General features: G+C 38.0%; 1 protein-coding gene across 1 annotated transcript; it reads right to left on the bottom strand.

The window, feature by feature from the left end:
* Window positions 1-1,555: 1,555 nt before the first annotated feature.
* Window positions 1,556-18,012, bottom strand: LOC118480197. The gene is made up of 9 exons (XM_035974917.1): window positions 17,877-18,012; window positions 17,679-17,780; window positions 15,254-16,464; window positions 14,398-15,142; window positions 9,174-9,241; window positions 5,848-6,361; window positions 5,413-5,790; window positions 2,039-5,327; window positions 1,556-1,628 (listed from the first exon to the last, which is right to left on the bottom strand). Exons 1-9 carry the CDS (start codon window positions 18,010-18,012, stop codon window positions 1,556-1,558), a joined length of 6,516 nt encoding a protein of 2,171 aa, XP_035830810.1.
* Window positions 18,013-18,527: the final 515 nt, after the last annotated feature.

The following is an 18,527-nucleotide window of genomic DNA, read 5'->3' as shown; positions in this document are numbered from 1 at the left end:
CACTTTGTAGGAAAAATGGACTTTGTAACCGAACCTCATCCTATACATATATTAAAAACAAAGGTTAATGAACATATATAATAATGATTAATCATAATAATAAGAATGATAGTTTTGTCATACAATTTTATCTACTTGTCACACTCATACACACCCATTAAACATGTTAACAATAACCTACTTACAACTCGTCAACACGTTTGACTCACTAAAAAATGACTTGAATGGATTGTGTTCGGGTTGACCCGAATTTATGCATGTTAAAATCTTTGAAACGAATAATATGGGTCGAATTCGTGTTGCTCATTTCAACCTACCAATTTATAACCTGCCAACCCGACATGATTAACACCCCTGCGTGTAACATTCCAACTGTAAGTTAGCAAAACATACTTCAAGTTGAAAGTTCCAACAAGTAAAGTGTCATAAGTTTTAAGTTGTGAGTAAACGTAATAAGCGAAGATTTTCATGCCAGTTGTTAAATTTTTGCACGATGTGGTTGACATATGTCACATACGTACTTAAAAGATTTAAACCAAGTACTATAAGCAGAAGTTCGAGTAACTTGCAAATCTTATTCAAGTTTTTCTCTAATAAAAGCTCATCTGACTATAAGGCAACAAGATACCAAAGATATACTATATGTTACAAGAACTTATTCAAGTTTATCTCTAATAAAAGCTCATCTGACTATAAGGCAACAACATACCAAAGATATACTATATGTTACAAGAAGATAAGAACGATGCTGCTAATCCAGGAGCAGGAGAGTCTGACAGAGCCTCGGTCCTGATACGACGTGTTCGGTTCGTTATTATTACTAAGAAAGAAGTAGAAGATAGATACGACACCGAGCAGTCACTTACAATCTGGTCTCTATTCATATCTTGACAAGTTACAACACCGTGAGACCAGTTGGACAACATGTCCCCTCAAGGATCCAAAAGCTTGTCCAAATGGGCACCCCATATCCCTATTTATAGGCAACAGCCTATCCAGTCCGAATGAGCTAGTGTCCATCTGTCCGGATGGTCATCCGTCCAGATGGACTTTACAATCTCAATACCTACACATTCGGATGGGGTTTGGACTATTCTATTGTCCATCCGACCGGATGGACTTGTCCACCCGTCTGGATGGACCTTTGTAGTATCAAAACCTGTCCAACTTTCTCTATTCTCTATTCAACACACGCTCTATCTAACTATTCGCACAGTGGCAGATGTACCAAATATGCACCAACAGATTCCCCCTCGGCTGTCACTGTCAAATCGTCTATAACACTTTGAGAACCTTGAGCCATGTTTGAATATTCTGCAATCTTCAACTTTTCTGCAACTTCAATCAGGCATCTTGAAATCTGACAATAGATTCCCCTACGATTGATGATTCGGGGTATAGAGCACTAATTCCCCCTGGTATTTTGCACAGTTCACGACTCTCCTCTGATTTGCTAAACTGCAACCTTCACGAACAATCACCAACTTGAAACTAATCAACGCAGCATCCTGTTGGTCCCTGGTTGATCGGGATCTTCCTGTTAATGAATGTCACACTATGATTGCTGTGCGGAATCCAGCAAATCATATACAGATACAGAAAGACATATGATTTCCATGTTCAACAGTCTGCAATTCAATTGAAATATATGACAAGATACAAGTTCCAGTTGATCACAGACTTCAGCTCTCTAGGTTACCGGCAGATTCAAAAGTCCTAAATGAGCTGACAGAACTTCTATTTATAGGCAAGTCAGAATAAGCTAAGTGCTGTCCGATCGGTTAGGCTAACCGATCGGTTGGGCCACCCGATCGAACAGCTGTTCGATCGGTTAGGCTGTTCGATCGGCTAGGCCAGCCGATCGGCTTACAAAGCAGCACTTTTACAAAACAAACCCTGTATTCTGACGCCTTATACATTAAACTATACAACTTTAACAAAATAAAGACTTTATGCTGACGGAAGCTACAGACGTTTATGTACTAACAGACTCCCCCTCGGATGAAGCTGTAGTCCCTTCCAGCAAAGTCTTGATTACCTCCTGTTGCGTCTTCTATCTCGTGCCTTTTGTTTTCTCTTCTCTTCTCGTTCAGCTAACATTTGTCTTCTCTTATGTCTTCCCTCTGTTATCCACCAATTTCTGTACACTGGATCTCCATCTCTTTTTCTGTCCCACTTAGGGATCTTGTTCTCTTCAGACTCTATGGGTGTCTGATCAGTAGGAGGTACAAATCCAAGATTTCGTCTTCCTCTTTCAGCAGCTTTTCTCTGAATTTCCTTGGATCTTAAACTTCTCTTGTACACCTTTAGAAACTCATCAACCTCTAGTTCTCTCCATGAGGTTTTCCAGTTCTTACCAGAGTTGATTTCTTTAGCAAAACAGACATCAACTACACTCTGGTACTGCTGAGCAATGGCTTTGTCTTTCTTGTCATAGATTATCTTGTTGACAAACAAGCAATCTATGTCTTTCTTTGAGCAATTTACCAGCCACATCGGGTCTAGAATACAAATTTTCCTAGCTTCACCAGTGTCTTTATCGTACAAAGAGATCACAGCTTCAGCAGTAGAAGGATTATAGAGCCATGCTTGAAATAAATCATAGAAATCCTGCTCAATAGCCCTTAAAGGCATGCTCTTCAAACATTTTGGCGGTTTGACATCAAGAGTAACGTCCTTCTCACCTTTAGCTGTATACTTCACAATTCTTTTAGGAAACTGTGGTTTCCAATCTGGATAATTGATCGTTGCTTGATACTTGATGTAATTCCACAGCTTCTGGTCTCTCTGTTTTACTTCAGGACCGTAGTAGAGTTGTTTAATATTCTTTGTAACCACCAATTCATCTACGTCCCACCAAGGTAAGGTAGCAAGATCAGAAATGCACCTGAAGTATTGAACACCTTGCTCTCTTCGAATTGCATAAACATTCAAGTCTTCCAGATACCCCCAAGAAAGAATATCACCCCAAGATAAGTCTTTATCATGAGTAAAATACTGTAGAGCTCTAAGAGGCTTTCTTTCCTTTGGCATTGATCTGAACCATTTCTTTCTTTCTTCAGCAGAAATTTCTCTTGGAACTGGTTCAGGCATATCAGCAGATGCAACTCTTTCTTCAATTTTTCTCTTCAATAATTCTGCATTCATGTCTTCAAATAACTCTGTGAATGTAGGAAATGCCATGTCTTCACCTTCATAGTGAAAATCTATTCTTTCTTCTTCCGAATCTGAATCAGTCTCTATGGTCACATTATCATAAAATTCTGCTTCAAGTGGAAATTGTGGTTCAAAGTTTTTAATCGGAGACTCTGGGATTTCATCTTCGATATCAAATTTAAACTTCCCATCTTCTAACCCCAACTCCTCAAGCATTTCAGCTCTTGTTCTGATAATATCTACTTCTCCTTGATGATATTCAGAAAGAGAAATAAAAGTAGATGTGAGTTGATGTACCTGATCACCAGATTGGTTTCCAGAAGATGACCCTTCACACTCTGCATCATCATTCTGTTCATTCACTTCATCATTCATGAGTTCATTTACTTTATTTTGAACGGATGGATCATTGATTAGCAAACCCGATGTGCCTTGATCATCATCATCATCATCAGGCTTATCATCATCATCGGATTTATCGTCTGCTTTATCATCTTTATCATCATCTTCATCTTCTTCCTCCCAAAAATCACTATCAGATTCTTCTTCCACTTCTCCTCTAGCTATCTTCCCTTGATCCTTTAATTCATAAAATCTTAACAGCTTGGCAGATTCTTCTTCACTATAGGGCACTCTATAGGCTTTTCCAACTAATACAAACTTGTCGGTAGAGTACTCCAGTAGTAATACTTCTTTAGCCTTTTTCTTTCTTTGTATGATTTGAACGTCTCTCAAAACATTCTCCGGAATAATAGGCTCTACAGATTCACCAACCATAATAAACTCTGGTTCATGAACTGCTTCATTTTCTGCTTCCACCATTTCTTCATCATTTACTGTAACATCTTGAGCATCCACCATTTCAATTTCTGGTTGAGAAGATGATCCACCTACCTCAAGTTGATTTTGTGAAGATCCAACAACTTCAACTTCTTCTGCTATGCCTTTATTTTTCAGGTTAGCTTCTTCAGCAAGCTGTCTTTCTCTTTCTTTCCTTCTTTCATTTGCCTTGATAATGTCAACTTGATCAAAAGCCTCGTGGATGTTCACCTTCAGATGTGCTTCAATCACAGCTGTAAGCATTTCCAGTTGCTTATCTTTCATCACCTTATCTGCTCTCATAGCTTCCATCTCTAGCTTCATTGCCTTCATTTCATTTGTCGAAGCTTCATTCATCTCATTTAAGAGTTGATTCAAAGTCTGATTGATATTCTGCAAGTCTTTGACTTTGGCGTTCAATGCAGCAATTTCATCAGTAAGTGCGCTAATAAGTTCTGCATTATCTTTTATATCTTCCTTCATTTCATTCAATTTCTCATCTTTTGTAAGCACTGCATCCATTACGTCTTCATGCCGTTTCTCCAACTCATCAATCATTTCCTTCAACTTTACTTGCACAGCTTCGTTTTCTTCCTTTTCCTTTTCCAAGACTTTAACTTTTTCTTCCAATTCTTTCATCTTTTTATCATGAAATAGGTCTCCTTCACTCTCTGGCATATCTTGAAAGAAATCTCCAGTAGCACCACCAAGGCTATCAAAATCTAAGTTGAAATAATCTGTCTTTCGTTGTGATGATTCTGGAATATCATGACGATCAGATGTTTGTTTAGCAGATTTGACTCCGGTGATCTCCACATAATCATCATAAGGAGTTTGTGTTTCTATTGGAATTTCTGTTAAAGGAACTTCTTTTGGTATCTCAACTACAGGACTAGTTTCAGCAGTGTCCTGTTTCTTCTTTCCTTCCTGCTCTTTTTGTGATTTAGCATTCTGTTTCTTTGCTCTAACCACTCTTGGAATATCACCGGTGCGAGTAGCTTTTCTTTTCTTTCTGTTTTTCTGCGAATCCTCAGGATTGTACGGTGAATCTTCATCTTCAGAATTCTTTCTTTTCTTTAAAGGTCTTTTCTTCAGTTGTACTTTTCCTTTTCCCACTGTCTCTTTGACCAGTTCAGATTCAGATAAAGTTTCTTCTGAATCTTCATTACTAGAGTTCTCTTGAGCTTCCTCTTCTTGACCAACTTTCTTTTGAGCTTGTGCTTGTTCAGCCTCTTCATGCTTTTTAAAATAGCTTTCCAAAGTCTCTTTTAAACCAACACCTTTATCAACCACCTCCCTTGGTTCTATGACAGGTTCATCAATTAGCTTTCTTTGAGGTTCTTCAGAAGACCCTGCAAAAACAATTATTTAAAGCAAAATTAGTAACAATTTTCATAACATACTCTAAAAATCATATAGCTCCCCCTATCACTGTACCCTTTGCTGTTTCTTTAATTACAACCACAGGGGTCGACTTTGGTGTTCTCTTTCTCTTTCCATCTTTGATACACCACCATCTGGTTTTCTTTTCAATCATTTCACTCATCTTATTGTCTTCATTGTCTGAATCACTATTGTCATGTCTCCATTTATCATTTTCAGGAGCTACGTATGATTCATCCTTTAATGCACAGATCAACTCTTTTGTTTTAGCATCCTTCTCCTTTGTGATTCTTAGAATAGCAGTCTTATTCACTTCAGCCATTGCCATAATATCATCATTATTCTTTGGCAAATCCTTAACTTTGTCATCCAAGATCATCATAATGAATCTTGGGTACATAATGTATTTGTCTTTCCCGGCTAAGCAATTTTCTTTTAAAAATTCAAAAATCACTTGTGAAATATTGTATTTCCTGTTCAGCACAATACTTACAACAATGTTCATTATGTAGTCAGACACCTCATCATAGGCTCCCTTTCTGTGAGATAGGGAATGCACTAAGCAATGCATTAAGTATCTGTATTGTTTCGAGAAACTCCTTTTGAACATTTTTCCGTTGATGTGTGAAGAAAAACCCAATCTACACCATAGCCCTTTAGCAAGACGTTCTGACATGATCGTTGGATCATTGTCAGAATCTTGTAAATCAAGAACCCTTCTTATGTCCTCTACTCCAAACACTACTTCAACATCAATATCCTTGTTGTTTTCATCTTTCTTCTTGACTACTGCATGAATTTTATTATCCTTTTCTTCAAACCTTGCAGTGTCCCAAAATCTTCTAACATGAGATTCATAAACTATTGTCGTATCAGACAATGCCTTAGCAATTCTGCTTTTTCTTAAACACTCAGCCATTTTTTCTGCTTCTGTTCCTTTTGTAGAGACCTCATCAATTGCACTTGGAACATTGTGTCCTTTGTTAGTGTCTTTTCCTCGTCCCTGTGAAGAATTTAAACATTAGATATAGAGACTAGAAACACTTGAAACATTTAGAGTGATAGAACAGTGAATCGAATGGCTTGTTCAATCGAATAGTATTTGCTGTTCGATCGAATAGGAATGATGTGTTGAAAGAACCTTTGCTGTTCGATCGGCTGGTCTGATCGATCGAGTGGTCTACTCGATCGGCTGGTCTGATCGATCGAGTGGTCTACTCGATCGGCTAGCAAAATACTGTTCGATCGATTAGCAAAAGACTATGCAAGATATCTAAGGTCATCAAACAATGCTGTTCGAACGGTTAGCAAAATGCTGTTCGATCGACTAGCATAAAGCTGTTCGATCGGCTAGTAAAATACTGTTCGATCGGCTAGTAAAATACTGTTCGATCGGCTAGTAAAATACTGTTCGATCGGCTAGCAGAATGCTGTTCGAACGACTAGCATTTTACTACTTGAAAGATTAACCAAGATAGTCATGCATATATGAGATAATGCAATGCTGTTCGATCGACTAGCAGAATGCTGTTCGATCGGCTAGCATTTGCTGTTCGATCGGCTAGACTAACCGATCGGCTAGCATTTGCTGTTCGATCGGCTAGACTAACCGATCGGCTAGCAAATGACTAAACAAAAACAACATACATCAGATTCACTCTAACACTTTAAACAATGACAAAATATATCATGGCACACATTTCAAAGCAGAAAAACAAAAGATTTAAACATTTTTCATAAATGAAAACATGATGCTGTTCGTTCGGCTGGTCTAGCCGATCGGCTAGCAACATCTTCATCATGAAGAACATTCAAATAATCATGAAGAACAACCTAACAGATATCACAAAATTGAACACAGATTATTATTCTTCCTGATGTCGTCATCAAAACCCTGTTTTCATTTTCTCTAAAAACAACCTAAAACCTGTTCAAATCTTCATCTAAAGTTCCGACTGACGTCACTTTCAATCTTAGATCTATCAAGATTAATTAAGATTTTGCAAAAATTAAACCGGTAATCTTGTAGATCAGGCAATTCCGATCAAAACCCTATTCTCAGAATCATCTAACTCTATCTTAATCTTTCCTAATCTTGATTTTTCTAACCGACTCAATGAAGAACATCAACAGTTAAGAACATGAATGAAATCACTGATTCAGAGATTGAATGACATACCTTTACCATTTGTGATGATGAGTGAGCCAACAACACAAATTTGAAATGAAAAAGGAATCAAGAATCTTCAAGAACAATGAATCGAGTAGCAGTCTGTTCGAACAGAAATGAAAAAGCTTTCTAGAAGCCTTGACTGCCTATTTATAGGTATGACCTGATCGATTGGCCTAACCGATCGGCTAGCCTAGCCGATCGGCTAGCTGTTCGATTCAAAGATCATGACCTCTTTACTCGAATAACTTTTGACCCTTTTTCTGATTTTGAACCTTTTCATATTTTATCAGTGAATGAGAAATCCATTTAAGCATCTAGGTCCAAGTTAATGACCCTAGAAACTTAATTCGTCTACCAAGTTCAACTTAATGACCTTGGTTGACCTGAAGCAAAGCACACTGATTGTTTTTCAAAGATTTTCTTGAAAATTTACAAGTTACAAATTAATGAACTTGTATTTTGATATTCCAAAACTCTCTGTTTGTGATTAGCTCCCAATTCGCCTTTTCAGTACAGGATCAACTTTCTGCATTTGCATCAGACTGTGAATCTGATGATACGCTTTCTACCTTGGTTTGTCAAAAATAAAGTAGAAATGTAAAATATATTTTTGTATTTTCAATGCATGAAGTAGATCAAAAGAAGACTGAAATATTAACAGGAATGAAAGTAAATCTTATTTACAAACCTCTTTGTGAGTTTGTGTAAGAGGATCATATCAGTTCATGAGACAAATCACTAGCACCGTTAAGCTTTTAATCGTTTTAAGTTCTAAACGATTCACCTCGATTGACGATATAGTTGTCCTCTTAAATTTTCACACAATTTTCAATCTATTCAGGATACGATTTAGATGTTTTAGGAACTTAGCTCAATTCATGTGTCCCACCTCTTGAATATACTCCCGTATCCAGAATCTCAATATTCAGTCTTACAGGCAAGAATACTACAATGATGTCTGTACATAATTTAGGGGTTAAATGCGAGAACTGAGGGATCTCAGGTCAGAACTTCCGTTCAGCAGAGAGATATCAGCTTCGACTTAGCAGTGTGTCCCCTTTAGAGGATCTTTTTAGCTACAACAGATGATTATCAATTTTATTGTCTAATCACTGAGGGCTAGAATGTTATGTTTCAAGCATTTACTGCAAAGCATTATCCAAGGACTAGGTCAGAACTACCGTTCAGCAGAAGTCCCGGAATAATACCCCAGACATCATAGAGTATTAACACCTAGTATATCAGAATACGAGACCTTTCAAACGAGATTTCAGGGGTTACCTATATATCCAAGTAGTGTTCCCCACAAATTTCGCAAGTTTGAAATTTTATGTTTATATCCCGAATAAATCTACTAAATGTACGAAAACCTATCGTCACATCATTAGTGAGACCGTTTATCACATTTGACATTACATTTCTTTAGCATGCTGTGATAGTCCACTGATGTACTATCATTTCCTCTTTTATCAACAAAACTCATTTTTGCTTTTTCAATGTTTTTGGTATTATGAAAATTTTATCATGTTTTTGGCTTTTTGAATTTTTACTGTTTTTGTCTTTTCTAAAAAAATATATTTACAATATTTACAAATATTTCTATCTCCCCCTAAAGACCAAAACATGTAAAAAGACGACAAACCATTGCAGATAATTTATCATCATCATCCACAGTGGTTTCTGCATCAACGCTAACAATTCCATCAACCACTGAAAAGAGCATCATACCATTTAGTTTTAAAAGATATTTAAAACAATTTCTGTCAAAAGCTTTGGTATGCAGATCAGCTTTTTGCTCATCAGTGTGGATTTTCTCAATTCGTATCAACTTTTTCTCGAAGCAGTCGCGAATAAAATGATGACGAATTTCTATATGTTTTGTTTTAGCGTGATGTACCGGATTTTTAGTTATGTTAATTGCAGCCTCGTTATCAACAAAAATAGGAGTGTTAAGAAACTGCAAACCGTAATCGCACATTTGTTGCTGTATCCACAGGATTTGAGAACAGCAGCTGCTTGCAGATACGTATTCTGCTTCACATGTGGATAGCGCAACAGATGTTTGTTTCTTGCACTGCCAGGTGACCAAGCGGGGTCCAAAGAACTGGCATCCTGCAGTTGTTGATTTTGCATTTTGTTTGCAGCATCCGAAATCCGAGTCGGAATACCCCTCGAGTGTGAAATCGCCTTTTCTAGGATACCATAACCCCAATGATGGAGTTCCTTTCAGGTAGCGTAGTATCCTTTTCACAATGATTAAGTGCGATGCTCTAGGGTTAGATTGAAATCTTGCTGCGAGGCATGTTGGGTACATAATGTCGGGCCGAGAAGCAGTTAGATACATCAAGGAACCAATCATGGATCGATATAGTCGTTCATCTGCCCTGTCTCCGGTGAGATCTGGGTGAATCCCATGATTTGTTGCTAGTGGGGTTGCAGCAGATGAAGAATCTGACATTCCGAATTTCTCTAGAATATCATGGACGTACTTCGTCTGGTGTATGAAAATTCCTTCAGGAAGCTGATCAACTTGTAATCCTAAAAAGAATTTCATTTCCCCCATTGACGACATTTCGAATTTCTGCTTCATCACTTGCTCAAAATCTTTGCACAAGTTTTCGTTGGTTGACCCGAAAATTATGTCATCCACATAAATCTGAACTATCAGCAAGTGACCATCAACAATCTTAGTGAAAAGAGTAGCATCAATTGTTCCCCGGATGAAGTTATTGGCTAGCAAGTGCTGAGACAAAGTCTCATACCAGGCTCTCGGGGCCTGGTGCAAGCCATATAAAGCTTTATCCAAAAGATACACTTTGTTTGAGTGATGTGGATCGACAAATCCTGGCGGCTGTCCCACATATACTTCCTCTTTCACTTTGCCATATAGAAAGGCCGACTTTACATCAAGCTGATACACTTTGAAATTTTTCCATGATGCAAATGCTAGAAAGATCCTGATGGCTTCGAGTCTTGCTACAGGAGCGTATACTTCTGTAAAATCAATTCCCTCCTGTTGACTGAAACCTTGAACGACGAGCCGAGCTTTGTTTCTGACTACTACTCCTCTGTCGTCCCTCTTACACTTAAACACCCATTTGGTATTTATTTTCCGATGACCTTCAGGTAGATCCACCAGCTTCCAAACTTTCAACTTTTCAAATTGATTCAATTCTTCCTGCATCGCGTTGACCCAGGAATCCTCAGTAAGTGCCTCTTTGTATGTGCGAGGTTCTATCTGCGAAATAAAACAACACAGTGAGAATTCATCTTGTAAAGACTTTACTGAAGAATAAAAACTTGAAAGGCCCTGATCAAGTTGACGTCTGGTGCGAACTCCTGATTGCAAATCTCCTATAATCTGTTCCTCTGGATGATACGAAAGAGTTCGAGGCATCACTTCGTCTGGAACATCTACATTTCCTTCTAGATTTGTAACATTCTGTTCAGCATCCTGCTCACTAACTTGGTTTGTTTGACTTAATACCTGGATTTGCTCCCCCTCAAGGTCTGAATCACTATCATCAAACACTGGCATATTTTCAGCTTCTTGATTATCATTTACCACTGACTCATTACCAGGAGCAACTTCATCCTCATGATCACCAGTATTGCTAGGACCTGCTTCATTGTCATTTGATGTTTCACTAGATCTTCTCGTATATTCTGCTGGAAATCTGAGCGATGATTCATATTCTCGAAAAACATCCAGCTCATCAAAGAAATCTTCTTCCTCTTCAGATTCTTTTCTCATGTCAAACGATCCCCAAAGTCTATCATAGTTATAACGCCATGAATCACCAGGATTTTGAGGTGGCATAGTATAACCTTGACATTCAACATTTGCTGCTTCAATAATACGCTTCTCACTTGGAACAAAGACTCTCCGTGTAGGACCTGAGTAACCAACAAAGATTCCTTCAAAGCTCTTTGTACCAAACTTCCCATTCGGCTCTATAACCGTGCATGGTGACCCAAACGGCTCTAGATACTTCAGATTTGGTTTGCGTTTATTGATCAGCTCAAAACATGTCTTGTTGAATCTTTTCACAGTAAGAACTCTGTTGAGAGTATAGCATGCAGCAGAAACAGCTTCAGCCCAGAAATTGATTGGTAACTTGGAATCTGCAAGCATTGTTCTGGCTGTCTCGATTAGCGTCCGGTTCTTGCGTTCTGCAACTCCATTTTGCTGAGGAGTATACGGAGCACTAAACTCATGCAGTATACCTCTTTCATCACAGTATTCCTCCATCTTACTGTTTTTGAACTCAGTACCATTGTCACTTCGAATTCTACAAATCGGTCTCTGGTACAGATTCTCAATTTTCTTAAACAAAACTACCAAACTATCAAAGGTTTCGTCTTTCGTTTTCAAGAACATAACCCACGAAAATCTGGAGTAGTCATCAGTCACGACCAGACAGTAAGAATCTCCTGTTATACTTTTAACATTCACTGGACCGAACAAATCCATGTGAAGTCTTTCCAAAGGTCTCGAAACTGAATTGACTTGTTTTGTAGGGTGTGACTTTTTCTTCTGTTTACCTCTGACACAGCTTATGCACTCCCCTTCCAGATGAAAACCTTTAATATTCACTCCGGTGACCAAGTCGTTATGCACTAAGTGATTCATTTTCCTTAGGTGAATATGCCCCATCTTTCTGTGCCATAACCTTGACTCCTTTTCCGTTGCTCTGGACACAAAACAATGAGCCTGACCCGTGGTTGTAGTAGCAACGCTCATGTCCAACACGTACAGATCGTTGACTCTTGGTGCCCTCATGATGATCCACTCTTCAGGTATCACAAATCCCGGTTTCAAGATTAAACATTCTTTGTCGGTGAAATAAGTAGTGTACATCCTGTCACAGATCTGGGAGATACTCAGCAGGTTGTTCTCCAGCTCAGCGATGTAGTTAACTCTCTCAAACGTGATAATACCATTTGATAATGTTCCTTCACCTATGATCCTGCCTCCTTGATTACCCGCAAAACCCACATAGCCACCATTAATGTCATTCACATCATACAGCAATGCGGTCTTCCCTGTCATATGCCTTGAAGCTCCACTATCCATTATCCACCTGGATACAAGTTTTGGAAGATCCTGCACATAACAAATCATCATTTAAACAACTTCAAGAAAGATGCCGATTCATGCTTCGCAATCCAGGAAGCTCCGGCAATTCAAATTGTTTAGTCAAACATGGAGTCCACCCAGGCCTTATCAGCCTTAGGGACAACCGTGACTTTTGCAACTTGAATTTTGAAATTCTTTGAATTAAGAGGTGGAAAATTTGCATCATAATCAATTTTCATTGATTCTTCAGCATTTTTCACCTCAGGAATTGAGACCTTCTTCTCAATTTTTGTTACAACCTTTGGTTTCCACACTTGTTGAGTTTCAGCACCCCGCTTATAAAATTTATCTTGTTTAGGTACCAACTTCTTCACGTGTTTAGATTTTTCTTTCAAATTGTTAGTTTGAACAATTTTCTTCTCAACATACATCGGTGCTTTTCCCTTTTTGTCATCTTTTCTTTGTTGAACCTTCACAATTTCAGTCTTAGTTTTTACAACAGTACACTTTCGTGCAATATGACCCATTTGATTACATTTGAAACAAGTACGAGTATCAACTACTTGACTTGTGCCTTCAGACTGAATTTGTGAAGCTTTCTTCTCAAAAAATTCTTTGTTAGATTTTGAAAAAATTTTCTGTTCTTCCTCAGCAAGTGAACTTGAGCTGTTCACAAATGTTTTCTTTTTGACATACCTTTTATTTTGATCAAATCTTTTCTGATATGATTTACCCCCCTGATAACCACCTGACCAATTTCTGTTGTTATTATTATAACCACGTGATGGATAGGCAGTTTTCCTGTTATGAACCTTTTCGACCTTTCGAGTGTTTACTGTTGACAACTCGACTTCAATCAATTTAAAAACTTTGGCCAATTTTTTCAGATTCACATTCTCTAATGGAAACTCGGAATCCGAAAACAACTTATCCGATCCTGACATCTTGTACATGACAAGATCAGATTCATCATGTAAGTTGCTTTTGGATTTCTGTTTCGGAATGTATTTGTCTAGAAAACAACCATCCTCCTCAGAAGTGTCACAATCTGGGTTAAGCACATTATCCACCACACTTTTCACCACATCATTTTGGACACCCTCGTCATTGGAAGACGTGAACGTGACATCAATACTCTCAGGGAATGTAACATCATTTTCTTCTTCAATTTCCACCAAACTAGACTGCTTTTTCGTGTAGTTGTCTAAGATTGGAGGTGGAACTCTGTGAAACCCTACACCTTTTCCATCCGAAAACACATCCTCACCAGCTTTGTTTTTCCCTATGGGTTTAGGAACTATGTGCTGCAAAACAAAGCTAGCTGAGCTATAGCTGTTTAATTTTAACTGGATTCTTTCATTTTCAATTTCACTTTCTTGAACCTTCAGTTTTAATTTTGCTATCTCATCCAGTTGTTTGTTGATTGTTTCCTCTTTTATTATCAAAACAGCTCTTAAATGCTCGTTTTCCTTAGTTGTTTTTCCATTTCTATCATCACTCTCTTTAACGACATTTTTCAATTTTTCAAATTTTTCAACAACATTTCTGCTTTCAAGAAGAATTTTGTCATGATCAGCTTTAATTTTCAGGTTTTCAGTTTTCAATTCTTTTATTTGTTCAGCTGATTCTTTTGACTCTTTGTCACAATCAAGAATTTGACTTTCAAGTTTTCTAACATTATCTGTTAGATTCTTGATTTTCTCCCCATTGAGGTATGTGACAGTTGTACAAAAGTTGCATTGTTTGTTACAACTTTTGCAATCAGCATTGCAATTGTTTTTGTTACCTGACACAGTTGATGACTTAGTTTGACTGACCTGTTTCTTTAACTCAGAATTAGGAGTAGAATCTACCTCAAGTGCTTTGACAGCAAGCACTTTATCAGCCATTTCTCTCAAGTTTTCAGCTGTCATCTCCTGTGCAGTGTTGATCAACCCGGTGTCAATTTTCACTGGTTCTTCTATCTTCTCCTTTTCTCTTCTTTCTTTCTCTCTTTCTTCCTCGATCATTTTCGATGTTGGTGTACCCCACCATTTGTGTTGCCAGTACTCATCCTCTTCTTTGTATTCTTGGATAATGGCTTCAATGTCTATCTTCTTGTAGTCGACAGCAATGTTACCATATTCATCCAAATAACACTCTCTATCTGGATCCCATCGGTTTGCACGTGTTGCTTCCTCATAAACACCTGAGAGTCGGATGATCTTTGCTTCAGCAACCATTTTTCGATATTCGTACTTTTGTTGTTCTGTACGATTATCCTTCCATTGAATTGGTTCATTATGACTCGCCATAAAAGCATAACCAATAGCATCATCTTCAGGTAATACTTCCTTACTCCAATCATATCCTTCATCATCGTAAATCACTGCCAAAGCTCTAGATTTTCCTTTGTTGTCTTCAGATTGCTTTATTCTTGGCGGTTCGGACTTATTCTGATGATAGATAGCTTTCTTGTAGTAGTCATCCTTGAATGGATTCTCAGATTCTTCAACATATGCATTTCGGCATTCTCGTTTGAAGTGGCCTTTCTGTTTGCACTTGAAACACTTCACCTTTGATTTATCAAATCCCAGCTTTGTTGAAGGACCACCAATTGTTTTTCTTCCCGTTATCTCCATAAAGCGTTGTGCACGTCGCACTGCACTCGCCATTGCCCATTGGATATCAATTAACTCCATCTCTTCGGGATCTATCTGATCATAGTCTTCTTTTGTCAGATTAGTATTCCCAATTTTTCCAGCAATCAGCCCCTCATATGATTCTAGCACAGTTGCTAGAAACACCATCTGTTGCTTCACAGATTCTTCATCAAAGTTTTGTGCATTCTTCAGATCAACAGCAATATTACATGAGAACTTTGAATCAGAACGATTTGTCGAGGCAGTAGGAATAGAAGTAGACCCACTATGATATCCACTGTGACTTTCTTTGTTTGGGTTGCTTTGATTTTCTTTATGAGCTGGAGATATGTTTTCGGCAGAAAATGCTGTTTTCGGTGATGAGGCTTTGGGCATCAAACTTTTGGGATAGTATAGTTCTGGATTTTGTTGATATGAATGATTGACTTTGTATGTTTTCTTCAATTCTAGCTCATGGCTTTCCAGTCGTTCAATCACTACATCTGGTTTTAGTTCTTCTGGCGGAATGGTGTTTTTCAACATCAAAGCATAGTACCTCCAGTCCATTTCATCTGGTAAAGAATCGAACAGTTTATCAACTATCTCTTCATCAGGATATTTGATATCATGACGTGCAAGTTCCAATTTAAGATGACCAAAACGTTCGATCATCTTGCAGACTGACTCATTTTTGAAACAACTGAACATATCAAACTCCTTTTTTAGTAGTTTAGTTTTGTTCTTTAAGATTTCTTTACTTCCCAGACATTTCTTTCCCAGTTTATCCCACAAATCTTTGGCGTTGGTGTAGCTGATTAGTGAAATAATATCTTCCCTGACAGATTGAAATAGTAGTGCTACACATTTCTGTTCAGCAACGAATAGATCAATCTCTTCATTACTTCTCAATACTTCACCATTGTTTTTACCCGCAGCATACCCATTTTTCATGCTTTTCCAGCTGGGGAAAGCAAACGCCATCAGCCATTCTTCAAATTTTATTGCCCATCTTGTATAATCTTCAATAGCCATTAACTTTGGAGGACGATTAAAAGTTCCAAACGCGCTTTCTGATTCCCATGCTTCCTTCCTTTTCTCTTTGATTTGATTTATGTTGGTATTGTTTGATGTAGAATCATCATTTTCTGGATTTCCTGATCCTCCTGAGCTTACAGTGAAACCATACATATCACTAAAAGGGTTTGTGAATATGTCATCCATTTTGAATGTTCCTGTAAAATCAGACAAACACTTAGAAAAATTTTGACTTCTTAAAAAAAACGCTTAACACTAACACTTGGATCGAACAGGGTATTCGATCGAGTAGTGTGTTCGATCGAGTAGCTTAGCCGATCGGTTAGACAAATGCTGTTCGATCGATCAGCTGTTCGATCGAATAGGAATCTAGTAAACTTCAAACTTCCTTTTAACAACAATGCAGTCCGATCGATCAGCTGTTCGATCAGATTACCAAGATGATGTCAGCAATAACTTCCAAAATATCTTTGAACGGTTATCTCTTTCAAATTGATGACATCAGCAAACGAATGAATATGCTAATCGATTCGACCAGCTGACATCAGCAAGTTCATGCAGTTTTTCATTGAAATTGTTCAATTTTAACACGAATTTGTTTGAATCTGATTATGAAACTTAGTAGGATTGTAAAATTTGAGATTCCGAACCGATTGATAGTAATTTTATCAAGTTTTATCCATTGAATCTGTTTTAATTTTGAGTTTTTCAAGTTTTATGATGAAAAAGATGAAGAACGGAGAGAAATATGAGAAAGATAGAGTAGATCTGCAAGTTTTCCGGTGAAAACTATATCAGAAACAAATTTCCGATGAAATTTGTTCTTCACAATGCAATCTTCGCTTGAATTCAGTTGAATCTCTCTTCAAATCTACAAGAATTTGACTGAAATCGATGAACTATGTCTTCTGGTATCTTCAATCAACATCCATAGCTCTGATACCACTTGTTGGTCCCTGGTTGATCGGGATCTTCCTGTTAATGAATGTCATACTATGATTGCTGTGCGGAATCCAGCAAATCATATACAGATACAGAAAGACATATGATTTCCATGTTCAACAGTCTGCAATTCAATTGAAATATATGACAAGATACAAGTTCCAGTTGATCACAGACTTCAGCTCTCTAGGTTACCGGCAGATTCAAAAGTCCTAAATGAGCTGACAGAACTTCTATTTATAGGCAAGTCAGAATAAGCTAAGTGCTGTCCGATCGGTTAGGCTAACCGATCGGTTGGGCCACCCGATCGAACAGCTGTTCGATCGGTTAGGCTGTTCGATCGGCTAGGCCAGCCGATCGGCTTACAAAGCAGCACTTTTACAAAACAAACCCTGTATTCTGACGCCTTATACATTAAACTATACAACTTTAACAAAATAAAGACTTTATGCTGACGGAAGCTACAGACGTTTATGTACTAACACATCCTCTGTTTCAGCTTTAACCGCATCCGAGCTCAGTTTTTGATATGACATGTCAGCACCACGATCTCGCATTCCACTTGCTCGATCTAAGAATGTACAAAAAACTCAACCGGCAATTGATAGAAACTTCAAATACCCCCCGATTAACTTCAAATCCGTAAATCCCCCTGAAGATCTGATACCCCGTTTTCCGTGATCAACGTTAACGCACCGTAAGAATGACAAATCCGTGTAAATGGTATTCTCCACAATCAGCAAATCTTCATTGGAAAACAAATTATCTGGTAATGTAATCCGATCTCCGAAGCATTCGTCCATAATCAGATTCATCTCCTCGGATAATCTAGATCTCAGAAGCTATCATCCACGATCACTCTCAGATCTCTGATGCTTTTGTCCACGATCAGATATCAACACCTTGGATCATCTTGATCTCGAAAGCTTTCACTCACTATCAGATTCACATTCCCCCTAACAATCTGAAGTCGAAACTACCCAAATACTGTTGCAGCGCCACGAATTTCAAAAATGCTGGAACATCTAAAATTTTTTATTCCCCCTCATTTTTGCAAATTCTGACGTCTCTATCACTGAATTCCCCTTCAAACTGAGCAATTCTGTCCTCTTTTATCTATGAAAAACTTGACTATGCCGAAAATATGACAATTTTCCCCAAAACGTCAGTTTTTCATCGTTGCGGATTTTACGTTTTGGCCCATAAATAGTCAGATAACCTGAGTGATAAACATTCTGCACCAGTATCATGACTACCCCACTAATTTTCACAATCCGTGATCGCATCATCAAATCTGTTCACTGAAGCCCTAGACGGT

Source organism: Helianthus annuus, chromosome 7 (genome assembly GCF_002127325.2).
Source record: "Helianthus annuus cultivar XRQ/B chromosome 7, HanXRQr2.0-SUNRISE, whole genome shotgun sequence".
Lineage (NCBI taxonomy): Eukaryota > Viridiplantae > Streptophyta > Magnoliopsida > Asterales > Asteraceae > Helianthus > Helianthus annuus.
This window is presented reverse-complemented; position numbering and strand designations above follow the sequence as displayed.

Coding starts and splice junctions, on each gene's coding strand:
- LOC118480197 (XM_035974917.1), bottom strand. CDS start 18,012: ATGGACGAATGCTTCGGAGATCGGATTACATTACCAGATAATTTGTTT. Junction 16,465..17,678: donor GGATGTGTTAGTACATAAAC/GTCTGTAGCTTC, acceptor CTGATTTTACAG/GAACATTCAAAATGGATGAC. Junction 1,629..2,038: donor GATAGAAGACGCAACAGGAG/GTAATCAAGACT, acceptor ATTGAATTGCAG/ACTGTTGAACATGGAAATCA.